The following is a 20,825-nucleotide window of genomic DNA, read 5'->3' as shown; positions in this document are numbered from 1 at the left end:
TCCTACCACATATTGAATCCTCAAGTAATGCTCCAGTCTGATTTTTGCATGCAACATCCCCATTTTGATGGCCTCTTTATTCATCTCAGTAGCCTTGTTCAGTTTTGGCACTCCAACCACATGTAAAGGGAGCATGCACTACAGGTGATCCTCCTAGTACATGAGAAAGACTGAAATATGTGGGACAACGAATCAAAATGAACCCCGGGGAGGGGGGAGTTCTTTACTGTTAAGGTGCTTCCAACTGCAGCAGCAGCAGTGAGGTAGCAATGCCTGACACAGTGGCCTAGAATATGTGGTGAAGGAACAATCTCACACCTTTAGTGGCCCTTCTATGGAAGTGGACAGCAGCAGTTATCAGAAAGGCTGAGACAGCTGCTGTGCCTGCAACCTCTCCTGGGATCCCCAGGTCTCATAACAAAAGGAAGGCCTCCACAGGGCATGAGCAACATGCCACAAGGGCTTTGAAAAGAGCTGTTTCCTTCCCAGATATATTTATGTACCTTTGCTTAATAACAAATAATATTGTTAGGGATACATTAGTTTATACATAAAATTGAGCTTTTCATAAACACCAAGGATTTAAATAAACATCCACAGTTTTTTTTTTTGGGGGGGGGATCTATGAAAAAAATGTAAATCAAAATGGAGGTCCTTGGGTAACTTAAGTTGGAGAACTATTGATTTAAAACATTGGAGCCCAAGATCTGCTTTCTTTTGTCTGAATGCATAATTCTCAGACTAATACATTTCACAGAATCTGACATGGGCTCTTTCCACAGTGATCCTCCTGGTTTTGATGCCGTTGGGAAAAGGGTTTTCTCCTGCTTCCTCATACATGGCATGGGGACGCTTCCATGCACCACCTGAGTTTGCTTTGACTTTTCTGCAATATTTTCTAACCCCGCTTTCCAGTGATGTTTTGGAAAAGATCTCAGCAAAGCCAGGCTGGCTGCTATGTGGGTGGAAAAGTCTGGAATGTCCTAGTCCTGTCCACACAACAGTCATTTTCCCTGCCATGGTTTACTCAGAAGCCATTTCTTCATACTCACAGGCCGCCAATGAGCTTTTCTGGCTTAAAAAAACGTTATTAGTATATTGATAGAATGGTATATTGGCAACTTCATTAGCATTTTTTCAAAAGCTTAGAAAAGAGGACCAGGGCAGAGAGAACAGCTGACTGGATGCCCATTGTTCCTGTACTGCCTCAGCAGACATTGTGACACCTCAGTTTCCAGAGGGAAGAGTTGCCGTGTGAAAAATGCCTTGGCAAATGCAAGTGAATTACCACCTTCTTAGCTAAACAGTATTTCCTAGCATTATAAAGACTAGACAGTTCAGAATAAAGGTATAATCTCTCTTTAATTCTGATTTAGAATTACAATTCCTGGCAGGAATGTTGGCAGAATATAGGGTTTTAAAATGACAGTTTGAGCTGATGGTTGTAAATTTTAGCTCGGGGGTTCCTCAAACCTTTTAAAACAAATTTCTTTTGCCATTTCTTTTTTTTTTTTAGTCCAAACTAAGATCTTTACTGAAGAACTAGAATCGTATGAGCAAACTGACTGTCAAGACAACATAGTAATTCATCTCAAATGTGTCAGTTCCTGAGGTCACACTGGAAATTCTCCAGCTAATCTGCTAAATCACAAACCAATGTTCTAGCCTTGAATATAGAAGTCACTTAGATGTGCAGGAATAATATACTGCCTCATTTAAAGACACAGGATGTTGCTTAATTCTCATAAAAACTGGACGGAAAGAAAAAACTTGGCAAAATTTTCTTTCCACAAGTTTGAAAAACAACAGTTCTCTAAAAAATCATATGTTTCATGTATTATCACGTTTGCATTTTAGGTGTTCGGCAAATTTCTTAAATTTAATAAATTAAATATGGCAGAACGAATCTGCAAAGCTAATATGTCGTATAAGCATGGGCTCCGACTTACCACTAAGCCACTTTTGCTGGCCTGTGGTAGGGAGTGGGTAGAGTCAGCGTGTGGGGCTGGTAAGTATTGTCGGGGACTGGGAGGAGGCCATTCTTGCATGCAGAGGACCTACTTCAGGGGCAGGCCCTCCTGAGTCTTTGGACCTGGTTGTTTCCACTCAGGTCTGACTGCTTCAGATATAAATGGGCCTCTCCCAGCCCCGATGGCATTCGGCTTTGCACTATCCCACGGACCCTCCCTTTAATTAAGGCACTTTAAAGTTTGTCAAGAATTTGTCACAACTTTTGTGGTTTGGCATGGGGCTGGATCGAATTTGGTGGGAAAGCCATCCTGTGTTTCCCCTTTTCCCCACATACAGCATCCCAATAAAAGATTTTGGGGGAGGCCTGGATTGGAACAAGCCCAGCTCGGGGGCTTTCAGGGGACAAGCCCAGCTTGGAGGCTGTCAGGGGACAAGCCCAGCTCGGGGGCTGTCAGGATGGCCTCCCACCAAGTGGCAGGGGACCACACAGCTGGCTTCCATCCAAGTGGGTTCCGCATACTGCCATCTCATATGGCTCCCAGCAGGCGGGCTGGGAGGAAAATACATCGGCCAGCAGGTGGGTTGGCTGATGCCTGAGATCACGCCCAAATGCCATGCCAATGCCTGTTGCTGTAACCAATAAAGTTGTGGCCGTTTCCATCCAGCAACTGCCTTCCGTGTCTTTAGTTGCATGCCAGAGTCAACGGTTGCAAGCTGGTTGACTCAGCATTTCATCCTTCCAAGGTTGGCACAATGAGTACCCAGCTTCCTGGGGGTAAAGTGTGGACTACTGGGGAAGGCAATGGCAAACCACCCTGTAAAAACATAGTCTGCCTTGTAAACGTTGGGATATGACGTCACCCCATGGGTTTGTAATAACCCGGTGCTTGCACAGGGGACTACCTTTACTAATTACATTAGTAATTACATTACATTATATGATGGAAATTACATTATATGATGGAAAACATTCCTAAGAAGATGTAAAAGAAAACAATTCATAATTTGATTCCCTAAGAATACTGCATTATTCCATTATACCATTAGATTGACGTAAAAGCTGAAATCCTTCTTTAGTATCAGAATTTGTCTCCTTTAAACCTGTACTTATTCAGTAATTTATATTCATTTTCTGAACAAATGCCCAGTTTCTTCTGGTGGGGTGGGGTGGGGTATGTGGAACAGAGGGCCATGTGAATGGGAAACTTACAAAGAAACCAAATAGGATTTCCAATGCTTATTTTAAAAAATAAGTTTCACACAGACTTTTAAATTCTTTATGTTTTCATTTAGTGGTGGAGAAGAACTAATTTTGTGCATCTGAAGTGGTTTGTGACAGGCTCCTGTAAATTAACCATGGTGACCCATACAGGCTCTTTCAAAATAATGGGAACCGGGCTTTTTAAAAATAAAACCTTCTTCTTGGTTGTTTCCTTCAGTTATAAGGTATAGTTGTGGTAGTGAGAATAAAGGCTTTGGGTCCATTGCCATGAGGTAAGTTTTGTGGTGAGCAAGAAGAGCATGGAGATCACTGAGGCAGGAGTTGTAGACAAATAACAAGAAGATTTATTTATGTACAGGTTGCTTTAAAGAACAGTTCAGCAACACAGGTCCTTACACAGTCACAGGAGAAGCTTGGCTGAGGCAAATGAGGTGCTACTGGACTCTTGCCCTTTTTGGCTGAGGCAGTTAAGCTTGCTACGACTTCACATTGTAAGTTGAGTTCCCTTTAATGCTTGCGGTTACCAGCCGGCTTTCTCTGCTTAGCCACCACCAGGTTGGATCCTTTCATACCCTCACCCAGGGATTCCATCCACATCAGTCTGCTCTTTCCCAAGAATCAGGCTAAGCACCAGATCTGCTCATCCCCTGAGACAGGCTTCACAACAGGGTACTCTGTCCTCTTCTACCAGAAGAGTTAAACTTCTCTGCCACATTACCTGGCAGAACTATCCTTTAAACTGTTTGTTCTCCTGCTGAGGCAGACCCAAACTGACTGTGGCTATGCTTCCCTCCAGCCTTCCAGCCCCCCTCTGAAAGGTAACTGGATGCTGGAGCAGCCCTCCCATAGGCTCAGGAGCAAAACCGCTGGTTGGCAGGGGCAGGACTGACTCCTGTCTGTCACATGGGCCCAAAATTCCTTTGGTACGGGGCTGAAAGCAAACATTTATCAGAGCAGCTCAGTGCTTAATGACAAATCCCACAAAGAATTAAAATGGAAAGGAAATTTGTTTTCAAGCTTCTAAAGGGATTAAATAAATAGCATGCAAATATTTAAAGCCAAACAAATGTTCTCTGAAAGAACTTTTATGATATAAAAGATTAACTGCATAGCAGGAGGAAATACTTCAGTAACTCCAACCAGCACCGTAGACTAGGCATACTGTGCATTCAGGTTAATACTGTACATTCAGTATATTCAAGCCCCCAAAATAACTGAAAAATACCTTATCAGTATTTTTCAGATATTTTTTCAACCGAATACACGTGAGAGAATCCCTCATGCTAGCTGGTTATTCTGATCCCCAAAAAGCCTGGAAAAAATAAGGTTTATTCGGAATTATTCAGGAATGCCGAAAAGCAACAGTTGAAGAGCTCTACCGCTGCCCTATGCCTTTTCCTTCCTTTGGACTGGTTTCCAGGACAACAGAAGGAGGGGGGGGAATGAGGCATTTTTCACAGGCAAATAGAAGACCATGTTAGGGGGAGATGTACTGTTTACCCAACCATAGCTGTTGTTTTACAGGGTGTTTGGCTTCTAATGTGGAGGCCAACAACCTTGCCCCCTTATCAGCAGGTTTCCCAGGGAACAGGAGGGAGGGGGGAAGGAGGCAGTGGCAAATAGGATTGAACGTTTGGGGAGCAATGCATTTTGCCCAGTCACAAGAGTTGTTTTGTGGCTGGTTTTCTTTCCAATTCTTCTGAGCATCAGCAAAGAGCATAAAAGCAGGCCCTAGCTGAGGTGAGACTCCATTACAGGGAGAGGTTTATGGACTGTGCACTGCTAAGTTTGGCTTCAGCTGCTGCTCTGAGCCTCTGGAGGTCTGCAGCTACTGGAGCTGCATTGGAACCTGACTGCCTACCTGGAGAAGGTCATCGATCATTGACTGGTTTGAGCAAACTGGTTCATTTAAAAACTATTTAAAGTTTTCTTAGTTCTTTACCTTTACATTTGTTCTTTGGGCCTGGTGGTGGGTTGTGTGTCTGGGGAGGTGGAGAGGCCAAAGAGCCTAGTAAAGCCTAAAGCCCTGGGTTCCTTCTGTTTGGCTCTTTGCTTTTGCTGTCGTGTTGCTTGTATTGAGGTTGAATTTGTGTTTTTTTGTACTTTTTTGGGCTTTGGGGGGAAGCGTTGCTTGGGTTTTTTAAAAAGCTATTTTACTTTGGTTGTTTTTTCCTCCCTGACCATTCCTCAGGCCTCACAAGCAGATGCAATAGTTACAACTATGGTTGCTTGTTTTTGAAAGTTTGCATTTTTCTAAAAATGGGAGGCCATCATTGCCACACATGACCTTGTTTTTAAAGAACCAAATCTGTTTTTGAGCAAACCCATTGATGGTTTGGGCTTGATTTATTTTTCACACCATAGCAAAGTCTGCCAGCACCTGCTTGTTCCAGCTATTAGTCAAGGTGACACAGGAAGCATTAACACAGCCAATGTCGTTAGAATATTATTAATGCAGAAGTTAATAGTACTGTAGGTTAACTTTATGACCAATTAATCATGCAATAGAATTTCCACTAGAGGCACAACACTATACATGTCCATTTGAATTCCCAAAGCCTCCTTCGAATGACCGCCTGTAAGTTTTACTATAAATCAATAAGCCGTTGAGTTAAAATGAAACCAACAGTTTTAGGGGCAATGGTTTAATGTTCTGAGGCAGGGGCTGTACAGGGTGAGAGCTCTCTTACCTCCATGGGAAACGCTTTAAAGTTCACAGTGTGTTCAGAGCCACGCTGGTTTTCTCTACCCCAGTGAAATCGAACATCATGCAGTTCAAATTCATGTCCCCGAGGTAATGGTCCTCCTACTAGTACTGCAAAAGAACACAAATTGTAGCGAGTGACATTTGTAGCCAGCAATTTTCTGAAAACTTTCTCAATGAACAGCAACACAAGTGTTCCTCTTAAAGGTGCTTTCCACATGGACGGGCTTGGGTGGTTTCCCTGTAGCTGATGTGACTACTGATAAAACACAGTGGTGGGGTTTCCACTTAACAGGTTTTCTCTGCAGTCTCTCTTAGGTGTACAAAGCCACACCACAGAACCTTGGGTTTTTTTTTTTTACCACCCTGTAGTATATAACGTAGGAGCCCCGTGGCACAGAGTGTTAAGCTGCAGTACTGCAGTCAAAAGCTCTGCTCACTACCTGAGCTCGATCCCAAAGGAAGTTGGTTTCAGGTAGCCGGCTCAAGGTTGACTCAGCCTTCCATCCTTCCAAGGTTGGTGAAATGAGTACCCAGCTTGCTGGGGGTAAAGGGAAGATGACTGGGGAAGGCACTGGCAAACCACCCCGCAAAACAAAAGTCTGCCTAGAAAACGTCGGGATGTGACATCTCCCCATGGGTCAGGAATGACCCGGTGCTTGCACAGGGGACCTTTACCTTTACTTTTTAGTATATAACGTATGTTGTGAGGAGGCTGAATATGAATAAAAACACCTATATTTAAAGTAGTAGAAAAGAGCAAGAGTCCAGTAGCACTTTAAAGACTAACAAAAATATTTTCTGGCAGGGTATGAGCTTTCGTGAGCAACAGCTCACCTCTTCAGATACTGCAGACAGACTAACACGGCTACCCACCTATATTTAAACTTTGCTATCTCCATTGCTGATATCTTCTTAAGCAGCTATTTATTTTGGTAGGATACCACCTGTTATGTCTATAAAATGTGTCTATAAAGTGCAGAATGTCCTACATTCTTGGTTCTTATAATATGCATTGTTAAGATTCAAAGCAGCAATTTATTGTGTTTGCCAAGTATTAGTTCTGGTCTTAAGAAGGTTCCAGGGCATTAGGTTTTCTTTTCCTTTGTTTAGTTCAGAACTGAGCCTTCAAGATACTGTGGTGTTTAAATGGAGAAAAGTAAATAAATGTATTCATCCTGATTTTTATGTTCATGTGTGCTAGAAATCTCAACAATATCATTCTGAAGATATTACATAAGAAAATAATAATGTGGATTACGCGTTATCATTCAACAACCTACTTCTCCTAATTACATTTACTAAGATTTTAAATGCCCTGACCTGAATAGACCAGGCTAGCCTGATCTTGTCAGATCTCGGAAGATAAGCAGGGTCAGGTTAGTATTTGGATAAGAGACCACCAAGGAATACCAGGGCCACAATGTAATGGCAAACTAGCTCTGAATGTTTCTTGCCTTGAAAACCCTTTGGGGTTGCCATAAGCCAGCTGTGACTTGATGGTAAAAGAAAGGTTTTTAAAGTCTGAGTTATGCACAAAGGAAAGAACAAAGTATAATTTCTACTAGAAGCAAACAAAAACGACAGTAATTTAGCCTGGACCTATAGCACAGAGCTCAACTTTTTCACGCAAAAAATGTGAATATTGCCAAGAGTACAGTCCAGTACACAATAGGTGCTTTACATGCCTTTGTGAAAGTACCATAGTGACCCAGGCCTAGCTGACACAGATTGCAATGAGATATACTGACTGGATGGGACAGAAGAGAGAAAGTAAACATAATGATCCCTTAGCAGATAATTGGTTTAAAGGGCTTCTGTTGCAACAGCCTACAATGGGGAAGAGGTGAAGAGAACCCATAAGGTGACTTCTCCAAAAATAGGATTCGGTCATCTGGCTGTAGTAGAGGGTAGGTGATGAAGTTTTCTTGATACCAATGTAATTTATCAATTAGAATTGTACCTAGAATACATAGAGATAAATTATTGGCAGATGCAGGTGTCAGGCTAGGATGATATAATCTTCCTCTAGTCTAGTGATAAGCAGTGATCTCTTTGATCCTATTTACCCCTGGTTACAGAAATTGGCACTTACTATCTGTCTTTGGGGCCTTTTGTATATTCCTCCTTGATAGAAAAAGCAAACGTTGTCACAGGGTAGGAAAGGGTCTAATATTTTAAACTCTTCTTTCAACACTAGTCATGGGAGGGGAGGTTAATTATGAAAAAGTTGTGGCAGACCCACAACCTTCCCTAGGTAAAATGGGACTATGATGTGTATAGCATAGATTTGGTCTGAGAAAGTATACTAGAGTTTGATGCTCTTCTATATGGAAGGGAACACATATGAAAGCCATGACACCTAAGCCATTCAGTATAGATGGATTCTAGAAGTAAACCAGCCAGAGTCTTTCAGAGGAATGTCTTTTAATTAGGTGGAGATGTTGGCCCCACAGTAAAAAACAACAACCCAAAAACCAGAATGGTGGAAACTGGGGGCAGCTTTCAATATTCCAGAACTTTCCCCGATCGCTGATGGCTTGAGGTAACATGTAATGAACAAGAATTTTAACTGTGACTGGGATATAAAAGAAGGGTTTGTTTAAATAAAGTGTTCTAAATGAACCCAACCCAAGTTTTCGGGAAAGCAACGGACAAAAATCTGAACAGGGACTATTGAGGCATATAATGAAATTTGTAAGGAAACAATAACTCTAACTGAAGGGGAAAGGAAAGCTGGGCATCATACAGTTTGTGTGGAAGACTGAATATATTAACTCCTCCCCACTTCAATCTTTGCATCTTTTGAGCCTGTATTAATAACATAATTTGTTTGTTGGGAAAGCTAGTGTGAAACATTTGGATAAAAGATGTTGAGGTTTGTGGTCTTTATTGCTTCCTGCTGAGGAGATTTTTCATAGTCTGAGGCAGAATGCCAACTTGCCTTGGATCCTGTGTATAAAAGCTTCACCCCTTGAAGCAGACAATCTTATTGCTTCTTCTCAGTTCTTTCTCCCTTTGATAAAATGCTTCAGTGGAAAAATGCCAAACTGAATAAAGAAGAGTTTGATGGCACCTTGAAGACTAACAAATTTATTGCAGTAAGAGTCTTCATACACAAGGGCTTGCTTCATGGGGTGCTCATGCTGCAATGAATCAGATAGTCTTTAAGATGCTAAAAGACCCTCCATCATCTTTGCTGTAACCAACTAATAAGAATACTCTTGAGAACGTGGATAAAATAGCTATTTGGTGTCTTCAGTCTGCAGAATATGCACATCTCCACCTGCTGCTACTGAAAGTGCCTCTCTTCACTGCTGAAAGATTATTTGCAGTGAAGGTATAATTCTATGCCAGCATCTATTCATTCTATACTCTCTGCTGAGACAGCAGACATTTATATAATGAGCAGTATATAATGAGGCTGGTGTAATATGAACTTCAGCGTGGAATGCGTCTGAGACTCTATTTTGTTTGCCCTGAAATACCAGAAGAGACTAGCAGCCAAGTAGCATAGTGATATCCAGTTTTAAAGACCCTTAATTCCGTGATATTGTAATACTGGGGGCCGCTTCAGACATTCTCAGGATGAGGTGAGAAGAGAAGAATGAGTGACTTATGCTTCGTATTCCCTTGCTTCTTGGTCACTTCCAAACACAGATGATACATACCAACCCAAAGAAAGATTTTTATTCTATCCCCGTATCACCAGAACACAACATTTTGCCATGGGGGCAGTAAAAGAGAGGAGGGGGCATGCTGAGGTGTGTTTGGACTATGGGTACCCCCTTACGTATCCTGCACATTGCATATTTGTCTTCTCTGGTTTGTTGTCCTGCATCTGTCTCCCTCACCAATGGTAAAAAAAAAGCTCAGACCCACTCGATAGGTTTCATCCCCCCTCCCCCAAATCCATCACAACAAAAGCAACATCCTGCTTTTTGGCGTATTCTTCCACAACTGTAGCAAATTGTGCTCCTTCTCCAGCCTCTCTGAGTTGCGCATTCAGGAACTGCTATCTATCCACTGATAAATTTTGCTCAAAATATGCTGCTGACCAGCTGGCTGCATACATAATGGAAATTTTCCTTGTTTTCCTCCAGCTGCTACATAGTATTTAGCAATAAAAGGCCAAGGATATGTTACATGCTTCACTAGATATTGCTAATTCTGAGTGCCGGCCTCATATGTAGTAAGATTCAGAGTTTTATAGTGGTAGGAAACACATCAAAAAAGTCAGCTCTGCATTATTTCAGAATGGGTTGGGCACATGAGAGGAAGACAGAATACGAAGGGAACACTTTGAGCTTTACCCATCCTATACAAAACTGTTTCTGTCACTGTCATGTAACAATTCCACTGCTGTGGGCCATTTCTAGCATTACATTTCCCTCATTCACAAGCTGAAAACAAGGGAAGGAAAATATTTAGTTCTCAGGTTTCTTCCTACAAGATTATTTACTTTTGCATTGTACAAAACCTGTTTTTAAAATGAAGGCAAATCTATGCACACATATTTTGAGTAGCGAAACACTTTGGCTCACCTCGTTTTTGTTTTGTTCATATATATCTCCCTCCCAGAACTGAGCCAAGAAAAACCAGGTGTATGCAGGTTCTTGCAGGTAAAGAGCGGGCTGCATAGTGCTGCATTGTCTGACTCCCCTTTCTTGGGGGGCAGTTCTTCCATTTAAAAAAAGTTAAATGAATAAATAAAGCTGAGGAACTAATGTTAAATCAATGAAACCTGAGGGTGATACTTTCAAAAATTAAAAGACAGACAGCAGGTCCTGAGGTAGAGGAGGGAGATGCAAGATGGGAATAAATCATTATTTGAATCACTGATATATATGCTTGTCAATTGCAAAGGGGTGGGGAATCCATGCTTGTTTAAGAACAAGGGAGGGAAATGTAGCAATCCCTCTTTTAAAAAACATGTCTGTATGCACCCTGAAAGTAAAGGGTTTAGGTTTTCAAAAGTTAAATCCTGGTTCAGATACTGTCCCTCAGCAGTGAGCCATTTGCATGGTGAAGGAGAGAATTTGTGTCCCTCCTTTTCACGTATTCCTTAACTAATGTGTGAGGTGGGTGTAGGGTTGCCAGCCTCCAGGTACTAGCTGGAGATCTCCAGTTGTAGTAGATCTCCAGCTGATAGAAATCAGTTCGCCTGGTAGAGTTGCCATCCTCCAGAAAGCCCAGTTCATATGGATCAGATATGAACACATGAGCTGCTAATCTGCTTCTGGGCATGATTCAAAGTGCTGATTTTTACCTTTAAAGCCCCAAACAGCTTAAGGCCAGTTTACCTGAAGGAATGCCTTCTCCTTTATCATCCTGTCCATGAATTAAGATCTTTATCCTAAGCCTTGCTCTTTGTGTCCTCACCTGTCAAGGTGAGGTGGGTGACGACAAATGACAGGGCTTGTCCATTGGCAGTGCCCTGTCTTTGGAATTCTGTTTGAAAGTGCACCTGGCTCCTAGGCTACTGTCAACAATTTTATTTGCTTCGGTTTTAAGTTAAACTTCTTCCTGATCATTTGATTGTTGATTTTACTGACTCTACTGTTTTATACACAGTTGCTTGTAATTGGTTGGTCCTGCTTGTTGATTAAACTTGTGCTGTCTACTCTGACTGACAGCAGGTCTCCGGGTCTCGGGCAGAGAAAGGTAACCCCCAATACCAGAGATCCTAGGAATTCAACCACGGATTTTCTGCACCCAAAATGTATGCTCCACCACTGACTGAGCTGAAACCCTGCCCTGAACTCCTTTTGCCACCACCACCTTTAGGGAGAATAATCACAGAATCACGATAATTTATCCATGAGTGGTGAAGGCCTATGGGAAGAAGCATATAGTCACATGAACATTGAATTGGGAGTATTACTTCTGCATAAATTCTAAGAGGGGGAAGTGTCCATACATGGGTAGCACATTTTGGAAACCAGGGAAGAGGCTGGAATGCCCGAACCATTATAAACTAAGTCAACTCATCCTCACCTAGCTGGTGGGAACTCTAGGAACTGCAACTTATTAATTCATTCCAACCACATACTTGTCCTCGGCCTTAGTCCTCATATCTTCAACATGAGTGAGGATAATTACACTAATTTACATTGCAGGGTGCTTGCAAGGATTAGTGAATGAATGAATGAGAAATATTCTGGCTACTCTAAATACAGTATTATGACTACTGCTAGTAGTAGTACTGCTGCTGTATTATGATAACAATGTAATATTCTGGACACATCCTTTTAAAAACCATAAATAATAGGAAAGCATACCTGATTTGGATTTTAGAAGGATCTGGACTGAGTGACCATCATTGATGACTTCGCAGTCACGGCACACAACATAGTTTGGTGATAAACGTACTTCCAGCAGTTTAGGGTCATATTTGGCTTCTCTTGAATTCAAATTAATAGGAGACTGGTATTCTCCATTAGCATCAGGAAAGACTAAGCCCCACTCAACTCCTGAAAAAGCAATAAAAACTTATTAGGATGAAATTAGCTACAAAGGTATTTCCATATCCTCATATATCATGGTTTGGAATGGAGATTTAGACCAATCACTGTACAGATAAAAGTTCCTTGAAAGTTCTAAAAAGATTAGCTCAAATCATCCTGATCCTGATTCAGCATGAAGCAAAGCAAAGCTAGGTGCACCATGCCAGAAATATCTGTACAGCAAGGAATGCATCTGATAGAACAATTCTTGATCTTTTCAAGCAATGGCTCCTTCTTTGGAAATGCATAACCTTGTATTCACCAGCCAACCTGAGCTGGAGGGAAACTTTCTTTTCAGCCACAGTCATGTCATCCTATTAACATTCATATATATCTAAGGGTTTTTAAAAATGAAAAATAGCCCTCTGTCACCATATTTCAGACAATTGTTTAGGCAATGCGGTCATATTAAACATCCTGAGACCTAGCCACACCCATTTCTTTAGCAATGTTATGAAATACTGTTTGGATTATCAAAAGAGAGAGATTAGAAATCCTTCTGATTTGCCATAGTCTGTGCTCACTGGACAGTGAAAGAGCAACAAAAGCCATTAATCTTTTGTGTGTGTGTGTGTGTGTGTGTGTACAGATGGTAGCACTGTCAGGTTCTCAGAGCAACTATGTTTGAGTTTCAAATACTGCAAGGGAATGTGAAAGCTATTTGCGCAAAAGCTACTGTTTGCTTTGCCTTTTGAAAGCGAGAACTAAATAGAGAATCAGTTCTATAGCTTTCAGATTTTTTTTTAACTTCAATACAAAACTTGCACATTGTGAATGACAGGCTAGCATAAATGAGATAAAAGTTGATGTGCTCAAATGACACCTGACACTAGGACAGTATTATCAAAATGCATGGATGGCTGGAATACATTTACACAACTTTCTGTCTCACACAAAGAAATGTCTCCCTCCTTCAGACCAGTTAGCAGCTCACAGTCTCTTACCTTCCTCATAGCCCCACTCCACAGTTTCCTCTTTCTCAGGCAAGGGCTCAGATTCTTCAATGTAGCTCTTGTCAGCCATTAGGTAGCACTCAGCAGCTACTTTGTCCCTCTGAGCACTGGTCCCTCTGAGGCAGTTTCGCGGAAGTCTGTTCTCCTCCGACAGACTCTGTGTGTGTGTGTGTGTGTGTGTGTGTGTGTGTGTGTGTGTGAGAGAGAGAGAGAGAGAGAGAGAGAGAGAGAGAGAGAAGCGGGAGCTGGAGACTTGCTTTGCAGAGCAGCTGAGCTTGTGACTGTGTATAACAAACATATACCAGAGCCAAGCTGTTTGCATGGATGTGAGAAACTGACCCTTTCAAATGTGTTTCTAGATGCAGTGGTCTGAAATGGGCTATGATTACCCAGGGTGGAACCTATGCACAATGAGAGAAAACAGACGCAGACACTGCAGGATGCAAAGAAAAACAGATGTTTCAGGAAAAGATACTAAAATTAACGTGTCCAACTGATGCGATATGTATGTCTTGAGCTCTGACACAGAGAACCATAATTTAAACAAACTCACTACAGAATGGTATGGTTATGTGCTCTTGTGCTGAGGAAGGGAAATTTGAGATGATTTGCTGCAGATAAACTTGCATTTACAATGTGGTGTTGGCTCACTGCTTTAGCCTGACTTGATTTTTCTTTTGGTGCTGAATTCACCAAATACTGGTCTAGCTCCTGTAATACAAGAATGCTCTTTTATTACTAGATATACCTTGTGACTTTGGTTACAACTTGATTGTTTTCTCACACATGATAGTAAGGATCCCCATGTGGTGGTGGAAAGTGCCATAAAGTCACAGCTGACTTATGGTGACCCCGTAGGGTTTTCAAGGCAAGAGACAGGCAAGAGACATTCGGAGGTGGTTTGCCATTGCCTGCCTCCATGTGGGCTGAGAGAGTTCTGAGAGAACTGTGACTGGCCCAAGGTCACCCAGCTGGCTTCATGCGGAGGGGTGGGGAATTGAACCTGGTTCCCCAGATTAGAGTTATCTGCTCTTAACCACTACACCACGGTGGCTCTCAAGAATCTGTATGCATTGTTTTTATTTTATAGATGAATCTAGACCTGCTGCTAAGTTGCCAACATTATGACTGTGAATACTTGGTTGGTTGGGTTTTTTTTTAATGAGGTTAATCTGAGAAGGATGACACCAGATATTTATTTAAAATATTTATACCCGGCCTTACTTCCAAAAAGCAAGCCTCGTGGTGCAGAGGGGTAAGCTGCTGTACTGCAGTCAAAGCTCTGCTCATGACCTGAGTTCAATCCCAAAGGAAGTCGGTTTCAGGTAGCCGGCTCAAGGTTGACTCAGCTTTCTATCCTTCTGAGGTCAATAAAATAAGCACCCGGCTTGCTTGGAGTAAAGTATAGACAACTGGAGAAAGCAATGGCAAACCACCCTGTAAACATGGACTGCCTAGTAAACGCCGGGATGTGACGTCACCCTATGGGTCAGTAATGACCGGGGCTTGTACAGGGGCATACTTTTACCTTTTCACTTCCAAAATGAGAGATCTATGAACTTCTTAAAACACTAGTAAACTATAAGTAAAACAAGGTTTTATATCAATAACCCCCTAAAAAAGATATTAACATTAATCTGTCCAATAATATAACTCCACAAACTCCAACATCAATAAAAGCCCTAGAAAATCTATCTATTCACTACATTTTTATCCTGCGTTCTTCCAAGGAGCTCACGGCTACATGCATGGTTCTCCTTTTCTACATTTTTCCCTCACAACAACCCTTTGAGGTATGTGAGGCTGAGTCAGAATGACTGGTCCAAAGTCATCTAGTGATCCAGTGATTTTCATGGCTGTGGGAGAAGATCTACCACTTTTAAATCCTAGTTTGTAGTCTTACTGCTACCCCACTCCGGTTCACATTTTAACATGAATGCATGTACAACCTGCATTTATGTGCATAAATTTGTTTGTAAAAAGAGCAAACGTGCATTCACTGTAAAAATGAAACTGGGAACCAATACCTGGATAAATGTGGGATTTGGTTCATACATTCAGTAGTACATGTGTTTAATGTAACATGACAATTGCACATATAAAGAAAAATCAAGGATGTACATACACTGTACTGCATTCTCTGAAACTTCTGAACAGGGCTAATAGCTTTCACCAAACTAGAAGTAGAGGAGAATTTCCAGACAGCAGTAAATAAAGGTGGATATCCCCATACATCAGAACTGGCAAACAGCTGAACCTACCCTGACTCAGCTGTTGTCTCTATCTGCTTAGAGTAGACTAAGGCATTTTAAGCATGGCTGTTTCCTCGTGGTCACACCCCCTACACACACACTGCTTTGGTGCTTTGCTTTGATTATGCATTCCTTTTCCGACCATCAGGGGTCGCCTCGCTGTTTCAGCCAGTATCCAGAAAAAACAGGCAAAATGCGCGGAAATGCTCGGGGAGAACCAGGCGACCTCTGACAGTCAGAAAAGGGATGCATAATCAAAGCAAAGCCCCAAAGCAGTCAGGGGGGTGACCGCGAGGGAAACAGCCTTGCATAAAAGGCCTAACATTACTGGATGATCCTTGCCAAAGGCCCTTTGTAACCCTTAACATACGTGGTAAAGATCATAAGAAAGATGATGCACAGGGCTATTTCACACTAAGAGCTTTTGTGCATGGGTTTTTAAATCCGTTCTGGCCCCATACTGCTTCAATTTACCACCGAATAGGTTTTTCAGGTTGTCTGAATTTCAAACTTTAATTTTTAAAAAGTAAGTCTCTAGCTCCATCCCTTGCAGAGATGTACTTTCTTCTATCTCCACAAGAGAAGGGCTAGAGATTTAGAGACCATTCCTGAGGGGGGGGGGACTGCGGCGTCCAGGTCGGCGCAGCTGAGAAGCCTCCTCAGAGGCTTCCCAGCCACTGTGGAGGGGGGGAAAGCCTTTTTTTCCAAAATAAAAACAGGAAAAAAGGCTTCAACCCCCCCCCCCCGGGTAAAGCGGCAGGACCGCCAGCATCCCAGGAGGCGTTCCTGGGGTGATAGGGATTCGGAAGCAGCCTAAAGCAAGCTCCGCCCCCGGAACACCCCGAGAATGCCTCTTGAGATGTTATTCCACCCTTAGACCTATCTTTCTAGGCCCCAAACACTTCTGCTACTCCCAAGGATGATCATTCCACTCTGGGAATTGTCATTCTAGTCTCAGAACACTTCTGCTACTCCAAGGGGCCATCACTCTACTCTGGGGGGTTTCATTCCAGGCACAAAACACTTCCTCTACACCTAGGGGTTGTCATTAGGGCTGTCGATTCGGTTCGTCCGAACAGAACAAACAGCCGAATTTCCCCCAATTCGGGGGTTTTCAGTTCAGATGGAACTGAACTAAAAAAAAAGCGGGAAAAGGATGCGCCAAATTTGGCGAGTTCAGCGATCGCCGTATAAATTTGGCAGGTTCGGCGTTCCCCGAACCTGCCTTTTCCCTCCTTTAAAGACCCCCCCTGCCCGGAAACTGGGCGGGGGGGGTCTTTAAACTCCTCCATGCTGCCTGGCAGGCAGTGTGGAGCAGTTTAAAGACCCCCCCGCCGGGTTTCAAGGGACTCCCAGGAAACCGGGGGGGGGGGTCTTTACACTGCTCCGTGCTGCCTGGCAGCGCAGAGCAGTTTAAACCCCCCCCCGCCCCCCTTCCCGGGACTCCCGGGAAGGGGGCAGTGGGGGTTTAAAGTGCTCAGCGCTGCCTGCCCAGGCAGCACAGAGCAGTTTAAACCCCCCCCCGTCCGGTTTCCCGGGACTCCCGGGAAGCCAGGGGGTTTAAACTGCTCCGCTGCCTGGGCGCAACAGCTGAGCGTCGGGACCCAGACAGTGGAGCAGTTTAAACCCCCCCAGCTTCCCGGGAGTCCCGGGAAACCGGGCGGGGGGATTTAAACTGCTCCATGCTGCCTGGGCAGCACGGAGCAGTTTAACCCCCCCCCACCGCCCCCCTTCCCGGGACTCCAAACACTTCCCTTCCCAGAATTCCAAATGCCCAGGAAACCAGGCGGGGGGGGGGGTCTTTAAACTGAATTTGTTCAGGAATGCCGAATTTCCTGCTGAATTCGGCATTCCTGAACAGGGGGGGTTCGGAATTCGGCTGAACCGGACCCAGGTTGGGCTGGGTTCGGCTGAATCCGAACCAGCCCCCCAAAAAATTTTTCCAACAGCCCTAGTTGTTATTCCACTCTAAGCCCTGTCATTTCAGTTGCAGGATACGTCTGCTACTGCCAGGGGCCATCATTCTACTGTGGGATCTGGCATGTTCAGTCTGCTCTGGTAAAGGCCAGGAATTCAGGTACTTCTGCCTACACCTTTGATAGTGAAAAGCTGACACAGAATGGTGTCAGAGATGGTTCCATGCTACTTGGTGAAACTCCAAGATTTTTACACAAAAAAGACTGAGGTTTTTTGATACATTGCACTTCTAGGATTACCAAAACCTGAGATTATATTCTGAGGCAATTTTAAATTGAAGATCTATGATGAAATCCTGAGGAAATTATTTTTTTAAGATCAAAATCCAGTATTATCATTTAGTTTTAATAAATAGGATATTTTTCTATTGTTTCTTTTAATTCTTTTTAATGAACTAGCATGGCCCATGAGATCTAATTCTTACATTCTAAGTGTGAGCAGAACACAATGCAACTCCATTCTTTTCCATATCGTAACAAAACATTATCCAGTAATTACCAGCTTTTGCACTGGTTTACCTACAGCATGTGCTATATTGAATTAAAAAGCAATTAGTGAGAACCACTTGATGATAGTGTTAGATGTGGACCTTTAAGGCTAGGTTTTAAAAAAATTCATCATTCAGCCTTAATCTAGGCTCAACTGTGTAATCTTAACCAAGTCACTATAGCTTTTTTTAACCTCCTCTCCAGGGAGGGGAAGAGAAGGTGATTGTAAACCGGTTTGATTCTTCCTTAAGTGGTAGAGAAAGTCAGCATATAAAAACCAACTCTTCTTCTTTTTTTGAGATATTTATTTACTGCACTTGTACCCTGTCTTTCTCCCCAACAGGGACTCAACATAGGAAAGTGGGCCTGGTTATACTTTCTTGCTCAGGCCTACAAAAACCTGGAACCGGCCCTGACTCAGAAGCTAGAAATGCAATATAGTCAGGTTGGCAAGATGTGTGCAAAAAAGTTTGTTCGTAAGGTATTTTGTTATGTATGTATATAGTTAGGCCGGTAAGCAGGGGAAAACCTAGGAGCTTGAGTTCCCGACGAAGGCTCCTAAACCTGCACGCGCCATTGGCCCTAAGCCGGCACATGCCATTGACCCTAAGCTGGCATGCGCCATTGGTGACCCGGGGGTTGTTCCCCCCATCATGGATCGGGGGGGAATGGCCACGGGCGGCCAGGGGGGCATATAAGCAGGGCCGGTTCACTGTATTCCCTAGTTCTGCTCTGTTCACAATAAACGTGTTGTTGTTGGAACTCCGTCTCGACCTCGTGTGTGTCCCCCATGCGAACTTAACAATTTAAAGGAAAACATCAATACAATAGGAAACAAGATCCCTGAAACACTAATAAGGGGACAAAAAGCAAACCTAAGGGGCATTAGGTGGCAGAACTGCTACGGAAAGATGATGTTGTAGAAAGGAAACAAGACAAGGAGAATGCTCAAGAAAAAGAATGGTTCAGAATAAAACCGCAGTCATGGGGCACTGAAAGATCATTCATCTAATCTTAATGAAGTTGAAGTCCAGATGGAATTCCTGAAGGAATTAGGAAGACTAATCAAGTCAGGTCAAGACACTTTCGGCTCCTGTTGGTCTTTTTACTGAAGGTGGTCAAATGAGAGATTAAATGTCACCTTAGGAAACAGTGCTATCATTTATTACTACACCTGAGAGAATCAAGTGAAATAACCAAGGGCGGGGGCAAAAATGTATATCATATTTGTGTCATTTCTGAAACGAAAAAGAAAGGCAATTTGGAATAATTAATTTGCCACCTACCCTGGTTCCTATTCCAGTAATATATATATACAATACCTTTTCTAAAACCGTGGCATTTTATGGGCTATTTTTTAATAGAAGAAAGCTACTTGTCAAACACACGAAGAAGGCAAAGCACTGCCTATAAATGGTAAGGGAGTAGGGCTCTCTTTGTGAGGATCAATATACAGGAGTGACTGAAAATGATTAAACATGACCCAAAAAAGATGCAAAAATCACTTGATCTTTCCATGCTTCTAGATTATTAGCATAAACTGGTTGTGCACTATTGGAGGGAAGCAGCTTTAAAATAAAGCCCACACTAGGCTTGTTGCTTTAGGAAAGACATTGATATACTTTATTGTTAAAGAAATCCATACCGTAGTAGTAAAGGGGAGGGAGGCATTCTGACTATGGAAAGAGATTTATAGAAGGCATGTTGCCCTTGAAGATCAGAGAGGCCTTTTATGCAGGGATGTTTCCCTGCAGTCACCCCCGCCAACTGCTTCGGGGCTTCTTTTTGATTATGCATGCCTTTTGTGCACATCAGAGGTCGCCTTGCTCTCCCTGCCCATTTTGCCCACATTTTCCAGATGCTGTTTTGAGCTACCCCAGCAGCACTGAGCACAGCACAGATGACTGAGTGAGCACATTCCTGGACTAGCAGCTGGAAGAAGGGAAGGGGTAGCAGGAGAAGGCAGCAGCCTGAAGCATGGCACAACCTGTACTGTGGACTGGAGTGTGCCATTCGCTTTTGCTCAAAGGGCACCTCAAGGAAGCCCAGCGATGTTTCTACAGCCTTTCCCGTTTGCGAACTTCCTCTATCATGCCCATGTTTTATACCTGCTGGCAGACTGTACCCAAAAATAACGATACCTGATTCTACAACAGAATACAGACAAAAAAGAAGAGAAAAGGAAAGAAAGAATGCAAATCACACAAACCTACACAGACAAAATTGATTATCTAAATCTAATCTAAAACTATCTATCTGTCAAAGTTATTATTATGGCTGATATGCCTCCAAAGGGGCCTAAACGTAATATAACAATTCCCCATTTGTCTACAATCTAGTTAATCTATTTTATTCCTAATGTACACTAAGAAGTAGAGAGAAATCAAAAGTAGGCTGTGGTGCTTAGAAGGGAACAGAGAGAATACTGTTACAGCAAGCAGAGCTCTAATCCACAGCAAATAGTGAGGGAACAACCCAGGAATTATATAAGCAGCTATGCCTGCCTTTCAATTGGAAAGGACTAATGTGAGTACACCTTCTTGTGTCTGTGCTTGCTTCAGGATTTCATAAGTGCCTACAAATATCACTCACAGGCTTTCCTGTCACCCCATCTCTTCCTCCCTTGTCAAAGCCATGGCAACACCATTCAGGGGATACTGAGCTCTCTGCCCCCACTATATCCTTGGTGTCAGACGGTCTAGGAAATCTTTCGATTTTCTTTCTCAAGAAGGCAGGCTATGCTGAGGAATAG

At 42.9% G+C, this 20,825-nt stretch overlaps 1 protein-coding gene across 1 annotated transcript in view; it reads right to left on the bottom strand.

The window, feature by feature from the left end:
- The window catches only part of CA8 (carbonic anhydrase 8), a 48,643-nt gene extending 35,184 nt beyond the window's left edge, over positions 1 to 13,459 (bottom strand). The window contains exons 1-3 of the mRNA XM_056854602.1: positions 13,348 to 13,459; positions 12,179 to 12,370; positions 5,884 to 6,008 (exon numbers count right to left, since the gene is read on the bottom strand). Coding sequence (XP_056710580.1) covers positions 5,884 to 6,008; positions 12,179 to 12,370; positions 13,348 to 13,426 — 396 coding nt within the window. The 5' untranslated portion in view covers positions 13,427 to 13,459. The remainder of the gene's footprint in view (positions 1 to 5,883; positions 6,009 to 12,178; positions 12,371 to 13,347) is intronic.
- Positions 13,460 to 20,825: the final 7,366 nt, after the last annotated feature.

The sequence above is a fragment of the Euleptes europaea genome, chromosome 8, assembly GCF_029931775.1.
Source record: "Euleptes europaea isolate rEulEur1 chromosome 8, rEulEur1.hap1, whole genome shotgun sequence".
In the NCBI taxonomy this organism is placed as follows: domain Eukaryota; kingdom Metazoa; phylum Chordata; class Lepidosauria; order Squamata; family Sphaerodactylidae; genus Euleptes; species Euleptes europaea.
This window is presented reverse-complemented; position numbering and strand designations above follow the sequence as displayed.